Source organism: Cricetulus griseus, assembly GCF_003668045.3.
Source record: "Cricetulus griseus strain 17A/GY chromosome 1 unlocalized genomic scaffold, alternate assembly CriGri-PICRH-1.0 chr1_0, whole genome shotgun sequence".
Lineage (NCBI taxonomy): Eukaryota > Metazoa > Chordata > Mammalia > Rodentia > Cricetidae > Cricetulus > Cricetulus griseus.
This window is the reverse complement of record NW_023276806.1, coordinates 192,429,002-192,446,765: the sequence shown is the minus strand read 5'-3', so window position 1 is coordinate 192,446,765 and position 17,764 is coordinate 192,429,002. Positions and strand designations below refer to the sequence as shown.

At 39.7% G+C, this 17,764-nt stretch overlaps 1 protein-coding gene across 1 annotated transcript in view; it reads right to left on the bottom strand.

The window, feature by feature from the left end:
* Positions 1–13,045, bottom strand: part of Mtpn (myotrophin) — a 29,825-nt gene extending 16,780 nt beyond the window's left edge. Inside the window, exon 1 of the mRNA XM_027391459.2 lies at positions 12,759–13,045. Coding sequence (XP_027247260.1) covers positions 12,759–12,830 — 72 coding nt within the window. The 5' untranslated portion in view covers positions 12,831–13,045. The remainder of the gene's footprint in view (positions 1–12,758) is intronic.
* Positions 13,046–17,764: the final 4,719 nt, after the last annotated feature.

Below are 17,764 nucleotides of genomic sequence, written 5' to 3'. Positions count from 1 at the left end.
TGACAAGGGCCTTATACATCAAATGTAAAGCTAAAAGAGAATAACTTTTCTTTTTCTACAGTGCCATGATGCTTCTAATTCAAATTTGCTTCATTTTTAATGGAGTTCAGATTTTACAGAGAAGCAAAATGTCTAAAAGTTTATTTTCTCAGTAACTACACTATTCACTTAACTTAGTCAATTTACCAAACCCTGGATAAAGATGTCAAAGCCTTAACATTTCACAGCCATTACCAGCTGTGTGCTCCAGCTCCTCAATTCCCACCCTTTTCATTTAGACCAAGTCCTTTCTTTCCTTCTCACTAATGTATGTAGTACAGATTCCCCACGTCCATGCAAATTCAAGATTTCTCTTATCTACATCATCTTTACGGTTATGGTAAGCTTTCCCTCCCTCAAAACCACAGCAATCACTTAGGTATAAAGTACCTTTGCCATTTTTACATGTATATGCTTTCTTTCTCAATGGGATGCAAATTCCAGGAGCAGAAATCATATTTTTCTTCTTTACCTCTTCCTACAGTATGACGTATGGGTTAAGAATATATGCTTCCTCACCACTAAACACTAGGCAAGTTACTTATGTTCTGTGTGTATGAGTTTTCATAATTTAAATGGAGAGTTCAAAGTACTTAGCTTTCACAGAACTACTGTGGGGATTAAACTAGATGAACCAAGCAAAGCACTTAACCCCAAGCATACAGTACAAATATACAGTCTCTGAGTTTTACCAGAAATTAATTTTCTCTTCTGAGTTAACGGATGATAAAACAACCCCTTTGTAAGTTAAGACTACAATGCAGTTGAAAAGAGTGACTTCCAACAGTCTGTTTGTTTAAGCCAACTCAGCCAAACATAGATTATGAGGATATTCCCTGAAAAATGTGTTTTGTAGTTGGATGATTTTGTTGTTGAGTACACACCATAGAACAGACTTTAAATGCCAGCACCAGGCTCAAAAGATGACCTCACGAGGTCTTCAGACCTGTAAATGCCAGCACCAGACTCTATAGATGACCTCAAGAGGTTTTCAGACCTGTTCTACACACTTCCAGAAAGCAGAAGGGATGGGAAGATTTATCAACTAATTCTGAGGTCAGCATTAGTCTTCTAAAGCAAGACAAAGACATTACAAGGGCCTGCTTTAAGAATCACACCCTCTGAGAGGTTAGAGACCCTCCCTGGTTATTTAAATCTTACTTACATTTTTATTATCTGCTTACTTCCTATTTTCTGTGAAGAGAGGGTTATTTAACCATGAAAAAGGAGCTCTGTGAAGAAGCTTCAGACTTCTAGTCAGACAAGTACCACTACCTACCGCATGGGCACCAATAAGCTTGTGGGCCCTAACCGGTGGCTGTACGCAAATCACTCCAGTTACCCCCTTGCCCTCTCAGGTAAAGGTTCTTTCTCGGTTATTATGTCAGTGTACAACTTCTCTGCTTTCTTACCTCCTAGACCAGGAAAGACTTTTTTCTGCACACGTGGGTGTGAAAACAGTTCTTGAAAGGCAAAGTGCTACAAATGGCCGTATACTTACTATCTGACATAAACTGGTTCAACAAAACAGATTTAACACAACACGAAATAAAATAGAAAAAAAAATACTTTCAAAGTAAAAATGTTGTTCAAAATGCATCTGTTATTATGAATTGCACTTATAAAAGTAGGTAAATGTTAGAAAAGATGAAACTTGGTACCAGAAAAGGACCTACTATCCAACTTGATTTAACTAAACAAGTATTTACTGTAAGTTAGGCATAGTTTTACTTACTTGAGATGAAACAGGAAGTCCTGACTGAATCAAAGAACTAGCTGCCTTTTGGGGAAAGCAAATATGTATATAACAAGTGCCATTTAGCTCTGTGTACTAGGAACAGCAAAATGATAGGAATTCAACCAAGAGAATGGATGATCAAAACCTTCCCTCACTGGCAATTTCCTTTCACTGTGAATTAACTTTTCAGATGTCTGTGTCTCGTCATGTTAGATATTAAAGGCCGGTAGGGGCCAGAGACTACAACTTTTACTTCCATCACATGACTTTATTCATTTCAAACCTCACCCCAAGTTCATCGTGACTGCTTATGATAACATACATTCTAGGCACATTTCACTACAAAACTAAAGACTATTAAACAGTGATAAAGGAGAACTCAAAGCAAAAAAGCAGAAGCATTCATTTTGTACTGATTGGCTCTCGATATATTGTACTTTAAACATGTTTAACTTAGCTGTGTGTCTTTATGTGGACATAGCAAGAAAACTGATGACAATAGCACTGACGAGCAGCACACACCTCAGCTCTCTGCAGACAAAGGCATAGAAGGCATGATTAAAGACAGCAACATTTACTACCTTCTTCAATCTTTGTCTATTTTTTTTTTTCTAGCAGGTCTTAATGTGGATTTGAAACACGCTTAGACATCTGTGATGTGTGCATTTGTGCATGTGTAAAAACTATCCTAATACAAATGGAACATCAATCATACAGTCTGTTTAAGGACATCACTCAAATCTTGTGTGGCATACATTTAAGAGCCACAGATTTCTCCTTGAACTCCCAGGTCTTTTATATGGATCTTAAACTATACTAGGTTAGGTTCATGTGAATAACAGAAACAGACAGAAAAAAAACACTTTAAATTAAATGGACCCGACTTCTGCTGACAGTTTTCTTTAGGCCTTTCTTCAGACGAAAATAAACAATTCTCTTCCCTTGATTTCCAAATGTGCACACTTTGTGAAACCGAGATCTAAGACACGAGTTCATATTGTACTGTCACAAGAGACTAATGTCCCCCAAAGCTACTAAAAGCAGGCTATGTGTGACAATTTTGTAGGACAGCATGTAAATTAACACTGGACACCTGACTGAGTAGAAAGCAAACAGCAAATGTATTAAATTTACCAAATTCTACAGCGGAGCCAATGTTCCCACTCATTCAGTGCTAAGTATTTCCTGTCCTATTTGGAATAGATTGGAGTTCTTTTTTCCCCTTTCTTTGCGACTGCATTTGCCTTTATTGTAGCCACATTTACCTGTAAGCACATTTTAATTTTTTATAGACTGTTAGTTATTTTACATTAGTCATTTCATCAAGTGCATGATGGCGTTTATCTGCATTCTCCTGATAAAAGATCCTTTTGAGAAGACGACTCTGGCCCATCATTTCCTACCTTCCCCTCGTGCACCTTATTTTCTCACCCCATCTACCTCACCAGTTAAAACTTTTACCTTAGGATGTAATTTTGCCGAGAATTACATCCCTGTACCAGTGGCATTAAGAGTGTAGAGCATTTCCAGAATTATGAGTTACAGCAAAGCTGTGGGTTCAAATCTACCTTTGAAGGCAAAGCAATCGAAAGAGGTGAGAAAAGCTTTGATACTTTATCTGGAACTTTCTAATACAGAAAAACTGACAACAGAAAGTAAAAAGGTGTGATATATATTCCCCACCTTTCCCGTTTTCTACAAAGTTAATTGGTAAATAAATAAAATACGAATCTTCACTGTTATTATTATAAAGTTTAATAACATAAAGTTCATTTAAAGTAATGAACAGTAATTCCCACAACTGTAATTCACTTAATAGACAAAGCTCAATTAATATACAATAATGTAGCTTCTTAAATACTTCCAATATTTTGAAGAATTGTTTCTTACTAGTTAAAATCATGACCACAGTGACTACTGTCTCCAGTTGAACAGGGCATTCATCTCAGACATCTCCCTAATTGAGAGGTGGTTCACTGACTGACTACTTCCATGGTGGGCAGTGATGGCTGTGGATCTTACAGGAAAGATCTACACAAAATATGGTTACTATTCACAGTAACAAATAAAACAAGATATCACATTTAAGAGTGAAGATTACAAAATTTGGTGAGCAAGTACTTCAGAGATTCTTATCCTAGGACCATTCAGGTTTTGGAAGGATATGTGTATGTTTATGTAATAGGTGTTTGTTATTTATAGATCAGTATCAATGGAGTAAAAAATAAAATGTGCTGCAAAAATTTTTAAAGTGTAAAGAAATGCAATGCTTAGCTGTTGTCAAGTATTTTACAGCAATAAAGTTCTAAATATCTACTTTTCTGACCTACAATTAAAAGGGTTTGAAGAACCCATGAAGTTAAAACTCTAATTGTATTCCCCTACTTATGCATTTACTTCAATTTAGCAATTTTTTATTAAAAATAACCAGTTAAGTGATTCAAATTATGGAAAATCCTTAAATTTTCATATAGCTAGTTTTGTGTGCTAAATGACCCTTAATTTTTCTCTTAAGCTCTAAAAGTAGTTAGTCTAATATACATTTTGCAACTAAAATATTGTTTTTATTAAAGAAAAGTTTTACTTGTGGTATAAAACTAAAAGTTTAGTAGCCAAAGGCATGTATAAAACATGAAGAAATCCTTACCAAACTAAAAAGCACATTCAAAATACTTCGGTTCTATCTCAGTTTGAGAAAAACAAAACAAAACAAACCAAAACCGGTTAAAATGTAGCTTCGTTTACAAGATACAAACTCAGTGATCCATAGTTGGAATTCTTTCCAAAATTTTTTTGCAGCCTGGAAAGTATCTGCTATTTTATCCAATGGATTACAGCTCTAAAGATTTTATTTGTCAATAAACCCAAGACAAGAAGGAAACAAGTGGGAAGGAAGAAGGCTATATCCCTTCACCTCCCAGTCATTTGTAGTCCTCAAATATTCAATGCATAACGATGGGAAAGGAACAGGGATGTTCTTTTGGAGTGACTCAGACCTGAGCTGAAATCCTGTCCTCCTGTGACTTAGCTGTGAGTGCTAGGGAAAGTTACTCAGACGAGGGTAAGGCTTACCTGTGTAGTTAAATGATGTGTGTATCTATATGTATATTGATTGCTGTGTTGACCATATACATACAACACAGTACTCAAAGAAAGCGCATTCTTTTCTCATTACTGGAATTCTGATTTAAATCTGCTATTTAGATTCTTCTTTCTATTGGAGCCAAATATAAATTTATCATGGATCTTAGAGCATCTCTTTTTTTCTAGAGTTGTATTTAAAAAAAATGTAAAGCTACTGAGTTTTATCCATATTTCATGTATTAAAGAAAAACAACTTATTCAGAACCCATACATTGTACTTGCTGTTTTCTTGTACACTCAATGAACCCCCCCAAACACATATCTGTAGAAGTATTAACTTTTGTTGTGTTCATGCTTACCTAATACAATGGCTGGCACTGTAGCACTCAACTGGTATTTGCTGAATTAATTATGAATGAACCAGTGAAAACTGTGCTAACTAGCTTTCTCTTTTACTGCTGGAGTTAGAAATCAAACCAGGTCATGGGACTGGCACCAGAGCTGGGGAGAGAATTCTAGAATATTTTGCTGAACATTTTGACAGCTGAAAAGATTCTCTAGAAATTCCTTTCAGATTAAGAGCTTAGGTTAATTTCTGTTTGCACATTTGTGAATAAAGATTCCTAATGCTCAATTTATAGAATAACCCCACTTCTTTTGCCTAAGGTTCAAATTCACTAGAGACGATGCTTTTTTGTTTAGAGAATTTTAGTTTCATGTCTCTTCCACCTACCCACACATAGCTTTCTAGGCTTTGGTTTTCATTACAGTTCAACATCTTTCAACCACAATGATTTTTGAAAAAAAAAAAAAAAACCTCAAAATAAAACTTCCATTTTATTATCTATCTTATGTCAAAAACTTGAGGATGAAAAAGAAATTTAGTCTACTTGATGAATTCATTTTTTTTCAACTTCAGTCTTATGTAAAGGTAAGTAATCTATGGGTAATGGATCAAATCAAGCCTGTTGCCTTTTTTTTTTTGGCAAATAAAGTTTTATTGAAACACAAATAGCACATTCAACTGTTCAGTTGTTTACATACTATCTATGCCTGCCTTCTGCACAACAGCAGAGACAGAGACCATATGGCTGACAAGCCCTAAAATATGTACTAACTGGTCATTTACGAAAACAAAGCCAAGTTTGCCAATCTCTTGCCTTCGCTCTAAGCTTTCACTTAGTAAATAATCGGCACAGACACATAAATAGCAAATATTACTGTGCAGTTGTAGTGGAGATGCTGTCTCTTTGAAAACCGCATTAACAATGAGTTGGCAACATCACCACCCTGTGTCAAACGAGAGCACTGAAATGTCAACGGGTTCTTTTATGTTACTATCAAGACCCATTGATGGTTATTACTTTTCATAAAGCATCAAGTGCAAAACCTAACTTTCATGTTTGATGGGTGATTCTGAAAACACTTAACTAAAATTCCAAAATGATGGGCACAAGAAAAAGTCAAAACTGGCAAGAGTGTCACTAAAAAAATCATGGGGGAACTGCATGAAGGTCACCAAGTTTAAACAACCAAGAATTTGAACACTAAGGGCTATTTCTAAGAAAAGAAAAGAGTGTCACTTAACACCAGTTAGAGGTCTATGTGGTAAACCAACTTTGAAGAAAAAGAAAGGAAGGGCTACCTTCTCCAAACAGCAAGCCAATCCAATTCAAACTTAACTAAACTGTATGGTAGATAAATGTGGCAATAACTGGGAATACAAATGCCTCTTTTTTTTTTTTTTTTTTGAAGTAAAGATAATCTCTATCTTTAAAAAAGTCAGTCAGGTGGTGGTGGTACACAACTTTAAATCCAAGCACTTGTGAGACAGAGGCAAATGGATCTCTGAGTTTGGAGCCCAGCCTGGTCTACAAAGCCACACAGAGAAACTCCATCTCGAAAAAACAAAAACAAACAAACAAACACAAAAATGCAACCCCCCACAAAAAACAACAAAATAAAAAAGCAAGAAGAGTTGGCAACTAAAAATGAGCAATAGAAGCCCATTCAGACTGACTAACAAGTGTAACACATTAACAAGACACTAATGTAGTTCTCAGAATTGCTGAGCAGGTTGAAGAAATGCATAAGGTAAGGCCAACAGTCAAGAAATAAAAATTAAAATCTGCCACAGAACAACATGGGCAAGAGAAGAGATGCCACTACTGCAGCTCTTCTGAACCGATGTTTTCTTGTGTCCACTACATCCTTTACTGCCCTCCACTGTGCTTTAGTTTTTCTATCAGCTCTAGTCAGAAGCATCCAATTAGTCACATGTGGGTTTTGCATCCATTTCCTGTGTGGGCAGGAGAAAGCAATTTCTTGGATTTTGCTGTGGTGTGGGCTTCACCTTTCATCAAGATTCATACTGTACAGCAGGGAACCCCAACAGATCAGAAAGGGGTTTCATTTGCATGCAAGGCTCCCCTCACGAGACAAACGCTCCATTAGATTGGGTATCTCACAAGATTAGCTGAATGATTCTGGGTAATGAGAGTTGCCTAGTTCTCAGAAGCACTGGTTAAATATATAAATATACTAACTATACTATGTACTAAAATATGTAAGTTTAGAACTTAACTACGACACCTATAAACGCACCTTTTGGGTTTTTTTAAAAAGCAAGCATTGAGGCAAAACTTGACCTCTCATTTTCTCTCCTACTCCCCCTTCTATCTCTGGCTATTGTCTACTAGGATTAATTCTGCAAAGTTAGAATTTGTCAGTTAACTCTGGCTCCCAAAGCTCAAAAAACTCCACAGCACAAACTCAGCAAGAAAGCTCTGTATGAGATGCTGAGACACAATAGTGGCATAACTGCCCAAGTTGGGAGCTTTGTTTAACAAGGACACACAAACAAAAACGTGAATATAAACAGTGATAGGATCCAGAAGTAGTTTGTCAGAGTATGGTGGTGTGAAAGTTGATGAATGTGTGTGTGGTTGTTACTCTATTTATTATAGAAGGCTAGGTGCTGCCCTTAGGAAGGGATTTAGTTGGTTCTCCGAGAGGTCAACTGTCAAAGCCTCTCTAACCTATCTAGCTTAACTGTTGAGTAGCTGGTTCTCCACACCTCCCCAACTCTCAAGCTTGCCATGCACTACGGTGTGGCACAGTCAATAGGGACCTCACCAGAACCAAGCCACCATGCCCCCAAACTTCCAGAACCTCTTTTCTTAACACTTAGATGCTTTTGTAGTTCATTCTAGCATGTTAAAAAGCTGACCAACAAAAGCAGAAATCTACCAATGAAAAAATACATTCATTTCAGATTTAGGAAAACTGAATTGAAGTCCCAGTTCTAGTAGTAAGTCCTAGTCAAGACTTTTAACATCCAAGCTTTCCTCATATAAGAGTTGGACTAGATGATACTTTTATTGTTGCTATTTTAAAACAATCTTAAAATTTATCACACAAAGTAATGCACTTTAACATGGAATCTCACACATGTCCATCAATCTACTTTGTTCTAACTGGTCCTTTTCCCCTGCATCCCAGCACTGGTTTCTTTCCTTTATCCAATTTCCTTCCTCCGCATTCATGTATATGAATCCACATTACCCCATCTTTTCCTCCATTCCCCACAGATTTCTTCCTTTCTTCTCATGATCTCCCTTCTGGCAAAATCAAAAAGTTTAGTGGTACTTAGGGCTGTTCACAGGGCACTGTCCATGTGCATCTAAATCCATGAAACTTTTTAGACTCAAAAAATGGATCTATTCTCAAAAGTTGTTAAAAATACAAACATGGTCGCTATAATATTGCTTAATGCAAAAATAAATGAAATAAAAGCCTTATTATATATAATTCATTATTTGTATCATACCTATACAATGAAATACCATGCACCACTTAAGAGAATTAATCTTTAAGATAAATTAAGGAACTAAGAAGAGCAAGTGCAGAGTGTTTGCGCAGAAAAAATGAATAGTGAATTTCCAAAGTTTTTCTGATAATACCTAAACCAACCACTTTCGAATGGCTAATTTTGTTCACAGTTCACAGAGGCTGTGAGGAGAGGTGCTGTCCACCTATTCCCTGAAGCAGGGTCTCTTACTTAAACCCAGAACTTGCTGACTCAGCTAATCCAGCTAACCAGCTTTTCCCAGAGATCCTGTCTCTGCATCCTGGGTGCTAGAGATCTGAACTACAGTCCTCAGGCTTGGGCAAGAAGTACTCTATCTGCTGGGCCATCTCCCTAAGCCCCCTCATTTTTACTTCTTACCATTATTAGGATAGTAAGGTTATGAACTACTTTTTGTTTTCTGTATATTTTTTGTTGAAAGATCCTTTGTTATTATTTCATTTGAGGAAAAAGACAACGTATAATAGAAAGATAAATATTTACACTGTATTAAAATTTGATTTTACTGATAGCACCTCTATTTCCCAAAAGTTGATATAAGCTTATAAGCTTTCTTATAGGCAAATGATAAAATGTTGTAAGAAAAACACCCTGCTAATTTAAAAACATTAAAAAGTAAACAAAATGACATAAGACAATAAATGCAAGATGACTGCATCTGAATCACTTTAAAATTGCCTTTTTGTTTTTTTAGAAAAGTGAAAAAAGATACCAGTAAGTTGCAATTTCTGAAGATTAGACCTGACACATCTCTTGGATTCAACGGATCCTATCCTTCACATGGTGAGCAACTGTTGCTTTCCAAACCTATTAGTGTCAAAAGCAGATGTAATTAGAATGGGGGTTGGAGAGAAACCACAGAGAAAGGGAAGTTAGAGACCTAATGTATAGTGTTTCACAGTCAGTGAAACAGAATCACACGTCAACAAGAGTACATGAATTAGAGCTGCTGGAGTCTCTGTGGGCTACTCACCAGCACTCCCTGAAGGACCCCCCCACCCTCAAAGGCTCTGGAGGAGTATATATACATCTCTAAATAGCCTCAAGGGACCATTATCATCCTGCCCCAGTCTTTAATTTTTATATACACAGTAGCAACATATCCTCTTAGTTATTTGGGATTGTTTAGAAGTGGAGGCCAAATATGTGAAGTGAGTGGTTAATATCAATGAATTCTGAAAGCCCTTCCTAGTCTATGAAAGTGAGTTCAAATCTCACTCCTATCACTCACCCAAGAGCTTCAAGATCTTGGGCAAGTTACTTTATCTTTACCTCTAAAATGTCTACAATTACACTTATGGGTTGATGTGATAATGATATCTACATATTACATCACAATGGTCAAGTATATAAAATGTTAAGAACATACTCTTTAAGCGTTTAGGCAATTATGAATAGAAATCTCAGTAATTTAGTTACTTATTCCTTCCCAAGGCTAACACACCATTAATTTTTCTGGACTGTTGTTTGGGATCACAACTACAAACATAAATAACAAACTTATGATTATAATAAAAATATAAGCTACCAAATAATCAAGAGTTTAGTAAGAATTTAAGTTTACCACATACTTGTCTTTATGCTAATTATTTCCTAACTGTTGCACTTAAATAAAAAGCCTGCTTGGTCTTCATTCATAGCCAGAAATAAGTTCTTTTTTTTTTTTTAGCAAGCTTCGTATATTCTTGATAGGCCGATTCTAAGCCTTAGTAAGCTAAGAAAAATGGAAAAACCACAACTGCTTCAAAGCTGACTGACATAACTTAAAAAAAAAAAAAAAAAAGAGTGTATGTTTTAGATTCAGACAGCCTTTGGTTTAAATCCAAGTTGGGCTAGTCTGCAACCTTGTCAAGTTAACTCCTCCAAATCTTAATTTCCTCATTCTTAAAATGGAAATATAGAAATAGGATGGCAATTTTTTTTTTGAAAATGAGTAAAAAAATCTGAGTGCTTTCTACTACTGTGCAACATAAACTAACCAGTGAATGGTAATTACTATTACATAACTAGTGAAGTTTATTTCCATTATAGCAAAGGGAAGAATCCCTTATCAGGAACATAGACTTTTAATGTGTGAAACTCTTAGGGTTATACTGGAGATCTGAAGATGAAGAAGAGCATAGCATCTAATGTCCAGAGGCCTAATGAAACCTGACAAATGAAACAGCATTAAGAAGCTGAGTTCCCTTTCAAGTCGAATTCTTTTTCTGGAAGACGTGATGTTCAGGCTAAGAGGACAAACGTGAATTCAACAGCTTGGAGGCTAACTTGTGAAGCTGACTTGGACAAACAGGATGCAAGTGTAGAAGGACAAACTGACTGCAAGAAACACAAGTCAAGGTCTGGAGTAGGACCTTTCAGACAGGTGAGACAAACAATCCCTCAACACATCACAATGGCCCAGCAGACCAAAGGAAAGAGAAGCTGAGCTGGAAGAGATGGAAAGTCACAAAATGCAAAATCGATCATCAAGTTAGAGAAGGAAGTTCACTGAGAAAAATAACACACTTAAATAAATCCTGATACCTTCAGCTAACTACCAAAGATAACCAGGATGGGGATTGGGCAAGCCAAATGAAAAAAAAAAAAAAAAAATAGAGTGTGGGCTGGGAAACCGCAAGCAACTATCTTGAAGTGGTGCTAAGCCTGGGGAGTGAAGCAAGGTAGTCTTGACCACCCTCGGACTCAGACGAGTAGGAAAATCCCCCAATTTCCAGTTGGGATGAGTGGTTCAGTCAGGAAGTCAGCATGGAGAAAACAAAATTTCAAGCATGTTAGTTTGTAACTAAATTCAGTTAATGTTATCAATGTTTTGTATTTCTAATCACCTAAGTTTGAGCGGAACAGGAAAAACAAAGGCCACTCATTTTGAGACAGTAGTGTGGTGTTCCATTTCTGAAAGAGGTGGTGACTGAGGTTTCAGCCTGCTACTAGCTAAAGCAGTTCAGAAGGCAGCCTGTCTTAAACACCCACCGCCCACAACTAAGCAGATCAAATACATGTGAGCAGTCTAAATTGTCATGGCATTAAATGGAGAAAAGACCAGCAGCCTTGTATAACCATGTGGTTTTAAAACAAAAACCCCAAAAGTGCTTCTGCTTGCTGTCTAGCACAGGCCTACAAAGCAGTATACCACTGCTCACACCTTTTAAGAACTGAAATTGAAATCTTGACCACAGGCTCACACTTTTGGAAGAAGACCAAGATGCTCAGAGTTGCCATACAATTACACTTTCAGAAACAATCTTAAAAACTCTGTTACGTTCTCTTTATAATTAAAAAGGTGCACCTCTAAGATCCCAAGGCAGGTTAGCTTAGAACTTCTCAAGTCCCCCACCAAGTGGATTTAATTCAATTTATCTGGGTTTTCGCTTTGAAAGTTGGCTTTCTTCACCAAGCAACGAACGGGTGGACTGCCGTGCTATTTTACCACACACCTTCAGAACTTCGGATGAGATCACCGAGTATAAAAGGCTTCTGAAAAACTCCTCACGTTTCCTAACCGCTACAAGAAGCCAAATGACGGCCTTATCATCACCCCAAGTGAATAACAATAAACACGCACACACGTATATATCGTGTGGTGGGGTGTGTGGGGGTGGGAGAGCAAAAAAAAGAAAAGAAAAGAAAAAGGCCACACCCAAAGTTAAGACTTCACAGCCAAGTGACACCAAGTTTCAGCAACTCAACTCTGGCTATTTGGAGCACTTCATTTCACGGCTGACGGACGTCTCTGGATCCATTTCCACCAAGGCCCCCAAGTTCAAGAAATGGTCCCGGATTCCAACCGCTTGGGCCCAAGATGGAGAACCGCCTCACTCAAAGGCGAGGGCCCGGAACCGGGGGTCTAACCGTGGAGAGGGACGACCCGGGCCCCCGAGGGGGGTGCACAAAGGCCGCCGCAGCAACCCGGGGGTCCCCCGGCGCCGAGCGGCCCGAGCCCCAGGCCCTGCGGCATCCAGGGGTCTCCCGACCCGCTCGCCCGCTCGCCCGGCGCTCCCCCCCACCCCCGCGCGCCCCCACGCTCACCTTGGCCACATAGTCCTTCACCTCATCCAAATCCCCGTTCTTCAGGGCCCACATGAACTCCTTGTCGCACATCACTGCGGCGGGCAGGACGGGCCTGGGGCCGGGCAGAGGCGGCGGGGACGCCGGACGAGGGGACACGAGCAGACGACGCGCCTCGGGCCGCCGCGTGGGCGAGGCTGTGGGCCGCGACGACCGTTGGGGCGGGAGAAAGTTCTCTGGCAACCGCTGGGCCCAGCCGAACGGGTTCCGCCTGGCTGGGGAGGGGGGAAGAAGCAGGACGCTTACACTTCCGGTTCACGCCCCGCTAGGACCCGCCTCCGACTTCCTCTTCCTCTTCCTCTCCACGGAACGCCCCGCTCCGGACCCCGCCCCAGCCGCTTACCTCCGCAGGGCCACTTGTGCGCAGGCTCAGAGTCCGGGAGCCTGCCGGCGCGGAGAAGGGGAGGGGCGTGGCCCGGTGGGCGTGGCGCGGAGGCTGAGTGACAGGAGATCCTGGAGGTGGCCAACGTCAGGGGTTAAAGCTGGCACAGTTCGGGCGTTTTGAGGGAGGTTAGGTCACTCTCACTCCACTAAAGAGGGGGAAACTGTTAGTGTTGGAGGGCTCACTTTCCAATAATGCCAAGAAGTGTTCACTTTAGGGCGTCTCCGTCTCTTTCCCACTTTAGATCACTTTAGATCGTTAACAGAGCAAAACAACCCACTCTCAAAAAGGTTTTGAGGGTTTCATCTGGACATATAAAACGTGTTTTGATGAAATCCACTCCTGATTCTCTTTTCTCCTTTTCCTTCCCACACCGCCACCACTTTCCCTTCCCAATTATATGCTCTCTGTCTCTCTCTTTAAAGAAAACTATTTTTATTTATGCGTGTCGGTGTTTTGCCTGGACATTTGTATTTATGTGCACCACGAGTGTGCAGGTGGCCAGGGAGGCACGGAGAGGCATCAGATTTCAGGGAGCTGAAGTTACAAACAGTTGTGAACCTCCATATGGGCCATGCTGGAAACCGAACCTGAGTCCTCCGCAAGAGCAGCAAGTGCTCTTCACCTTTGAGCCATCTATCACCTGTCTGTCTGTCTGTCTGTCTGTCTGTCTGTCTGTCTGTCTGTGTCTCTGTCTCTGTGTCTCTGTCTGTCTCTCCTCTCTCTCTCTCCTCTCTCTCTCTCTCTCTCTCTCTCTCTCTCTCTCTCTCTCTCTCTCTCTCTCTCTCTCTCTCTCTCTCTCTCTCTCTTGAGCCCACTGAGACCACTTAGTGCTTCCTGTGTGTGCATGCATGGAGGACCTGCTTTGTTTCGCCCTGAGGCCTCAAACGGAATTTCTATTCTTAGACATCTTTGGTTGGGTAAGGCTCTATCCTCCTTTCTCCTTTCCCTCCTCATTACCGCTCCTGGCTTTTCTCCTTCCTTTCCTCAGCTATGCAGTATTGCTTGGGACTTGGAAGACAATAAAGAGGAAAGAATAAAGCAATTTCTCCCAGGAAGGAAATCTTCAGCACATAGTTAAGACAACGATGTCTACATGCTTATTTTTACTAGTATACTTGGTTCATATGTACAGATCTATGTACATGAGCATGAGTGGGCTACAGCTACATCCATGTGGAAGTCAGAGGAATTGTGGGAAGACCTTGTTACTTCTACTGTGTGGGTCCTGGGGATCGAACCTAGGTCACCACCAGGCTTTGTGGCATGCATCTTTACCGCTTGAGGCGTCTTGCCAACTCAACAGTGTGACTTTAACACATTTGTACTACGCATTACGTTTCATGACGGGAAACATTCCATGCGTGATGGGGATTAAGAACTAGCTCATTTTCCTGTCTAGCAAATGACATCTAGCATGTTTAGTATAACTTGCATTAAAGATTTGTGTGGTTTAAAAGGCACTGTTTTTTAATGATTTGTAGCTACAGAACTATTTTTTTCTGAAGCCTATTCTGTTCTTAGAATTTGGCTGAAATGTCTTAAGATATAGCCACCTGATGGATACTCTCTTAGAATCTTAATGATTCAAACATATGTATATACCCAGGATCATTGAGCAAAACAAAACAAAACAAAACAAAACAAAACGCCTTCCTGGAACTATTATGCATATAGGATATTATTATTATTCAATGACAGTTAAACCCAACTAGTTCACTTCTGTTCCACAAAGTACAAAGGTTGAAAGCACAGACTGGAGAGAAACATATAGGTTTTTAATATAGGATGCACTCTGACTGTGTCATCTCCAAGTTATTTAACCCTTTTTGCTTCAAATTTTTTCAGCAAAGCGATGCTGTTTGGTGAGTATGTGTGCATTTGCTATTATTTAGTAACAATTAATAAAGACTTCCTACCACAAAGAAAACCCCTGAATAGTTAATGGCTGCTTACATTGTTGTTCTCTTCATTTCAACGCTGATGGTTGAGAATATAAGTCTATATGCCCAATAATGACACCTGTTTGGAAGGAAACTTCAGAAAAAAATGGTGAGGCAAATTTTGATTGCTCACAATCTTATCTGAGTGACCTCTGAGTTACAGGACGTGGCAGCTCTTGGTTCGTCACCAAGGCTTCTATGTGATCTACTTTTTCATTCAGCATTTCACTAAATTGTCTCAAGCATATTATATTTAAGATAGAATATTGTCTCATAGATTCTAAACTTCAATAACTCTATTCTTCCTGGTTCTATAAATGGCCTCACAAGACCACCTGGTCACCAAAACCAGAAACACAAAAGTCACAATTACTCCAGCTATGCCCAACGTTCCCCTAACCCAACCTTTAAAGTCCCTCAAAATACTTTGAAATTGGTTGACTCTTGTAGATTTCAATACTGACCCCTAAGCTCACCCAAGCTGCTATCTCTGTAGCAGATCTCAGTCTTACTTTCATCCTGTTCCAGATAACTTTTTCACAGAGTTAGTTACTGTTTTAAAGCACAAAGCACTCCCCCCCTTGTTTTATGTGTTCAGCAGCTTCCTAGTGTACATCCTGTTTGCTATGCCTGTCAGATCAGGGACCTCTGTGATCTCCCCTGGGAAAGTCCATTGCCTTGTGAGTTTCCACATATCTTACCTTCTGTCATTTTCAGGAAAAGTCATGCACACTCCAACCTGTGGCCTTTGTGTGTGTTATTTCCTGTCTAGGATTCTAATTCTTGCTGGCTCTTTTCAATCTTTGAGATTTGCTTGCAGAAGTTACCTTGAAGCAAGGCTTCTAAAGCTACTCACTTCAGTCATATAGCCCCTCCCCACTTTGCCAATTCATAGTGTTTAGCCCAAATATTTTCATTATTTTTTTACTTGCCTGCTTTGGAAGATGTTTATGGTATTCAATAATGCTTCCTTTTGTCTGTCAATACCATTCTGGGTGCAGAGAGAATTGCTCTTCCTAGAGGCTTTGTTGTTGAATAATGTCGTGTAAGTAATTTTGGACTATCACTATGAATACAAGTAATATAAGTTATGTCTATACTTCTGGTTCAAGAATCTTCAGAATCTGCTTTTCCCTTCTGCTGTATCCATGGACAGCATTCAGGACAGTGACTACCTAGGCAGCCAGGGGTCCAGAAGGAGGTTATGCACAGAGCTCGCCCTATCCTATGAAGAATATGTAATATGAATGAAACAATTCTTTGTTTGAAATCACTGAGACTTGGACATTATTCCTGGAGCAGCACTGAGCCAATCTTGAATTAATATAGAACTAATTTCCAGTTTGAAGAAGTGGCTGGAACAAAACCAGTGAATACATTACTCTGACTTAAGGACCAGGTAGTAGGCAGAAAAGGAAGTGACAGAAGGCAGGAGGGTGGTGACTCATAGTCACAGGAGCAGGAGATTGAGAAAGACTATCATGAGAACATGGCGAAGCCTGGAGGCAGATAATGTAATCCATAAGCTTGTGGCTGTAGCAGGGGAGGCTGGATCTGGGAGCATTGTTCTCCTGTTGGTAAATAGTGGTTACATAAAACAAGTACCGGGAAAGTTCAGCTTAGAAAATAACTGTCTAGTTTGCAAATAATGCAAGTGAGCCTAAGAGATGCCTCAGCAGTTAAGTGAATGTACTGCTCAGGGAGTTCAGGACCCAACATCCAGTTTGGGCAGCTTGTAACTAACTCTGTAACTCCAACTCCAGTGATCTAACGCCCTCTTCTGTCCTTCATTGTCCCTGGCACCTGTGTGTACATTCACAGATACAGATACATACACATAGTTACAAATAAAATATTTGAAAAGTGAAATTGATGATAGATAGTCCAACAATGTGGAAATATGAGCCACTAGAAGAAACAGGTGACTTCCGCTTTCAGTTACTAAAAATTAGCAAAAAAGGAGAGGAGATAGTGAGAAGAGGGGAGGGGAAGAGAGAGAGGGGAGGGAGGGAGGGAGAGAGAGGGGGCAATACAAAGGCTGGTTAGAATGTAGACTTGAGGACAGGATGGCATCCTAGAGTAAAGTACTATTTCAGTGAAATCTTTCAGTAGTACAAATAGTGCATGCATTGCTAGGCCAATAGGCTGAAAGAAACAAGAGAGAAAGAAGCAAGGAATGGCAATGGCTGCAATTAGGAGACACAGAGCTCACTAGGGTCACTTATAGAAATCACCGACTGAAGTTCTGAGAGTGGGACCAAAATACCTACCAGTCATATTTGTGGTTATCATGCTCTCTCATACATCTGCATACTAGGTACAAGGGAAGGATAATTTGAAGGCCTACAAACCCTCCTGTGAGACCCTGGGTGTTGAGCTTGACACTCTGTATGGTTTGCTTGTTTTGCTTTTGTAGTTCTGAGGATTTGCATCTAGGGTCTTTCACATGCTGGGAAAGCACTCTACCACTGAGCTTTGTTACACAGAAAGCTTGAGGCTCTAACAGCATGAAACTCCTTGGATTATTTTATTCAGAAGACATTATACATTTTTCTTGCATGTGGAAAAAAAGTGTAACCCAGACCCAGGACCAGAAGGGCAAACTGATTATCAATAGTTTTTTCTCTTGCTTCCTCCTTTGG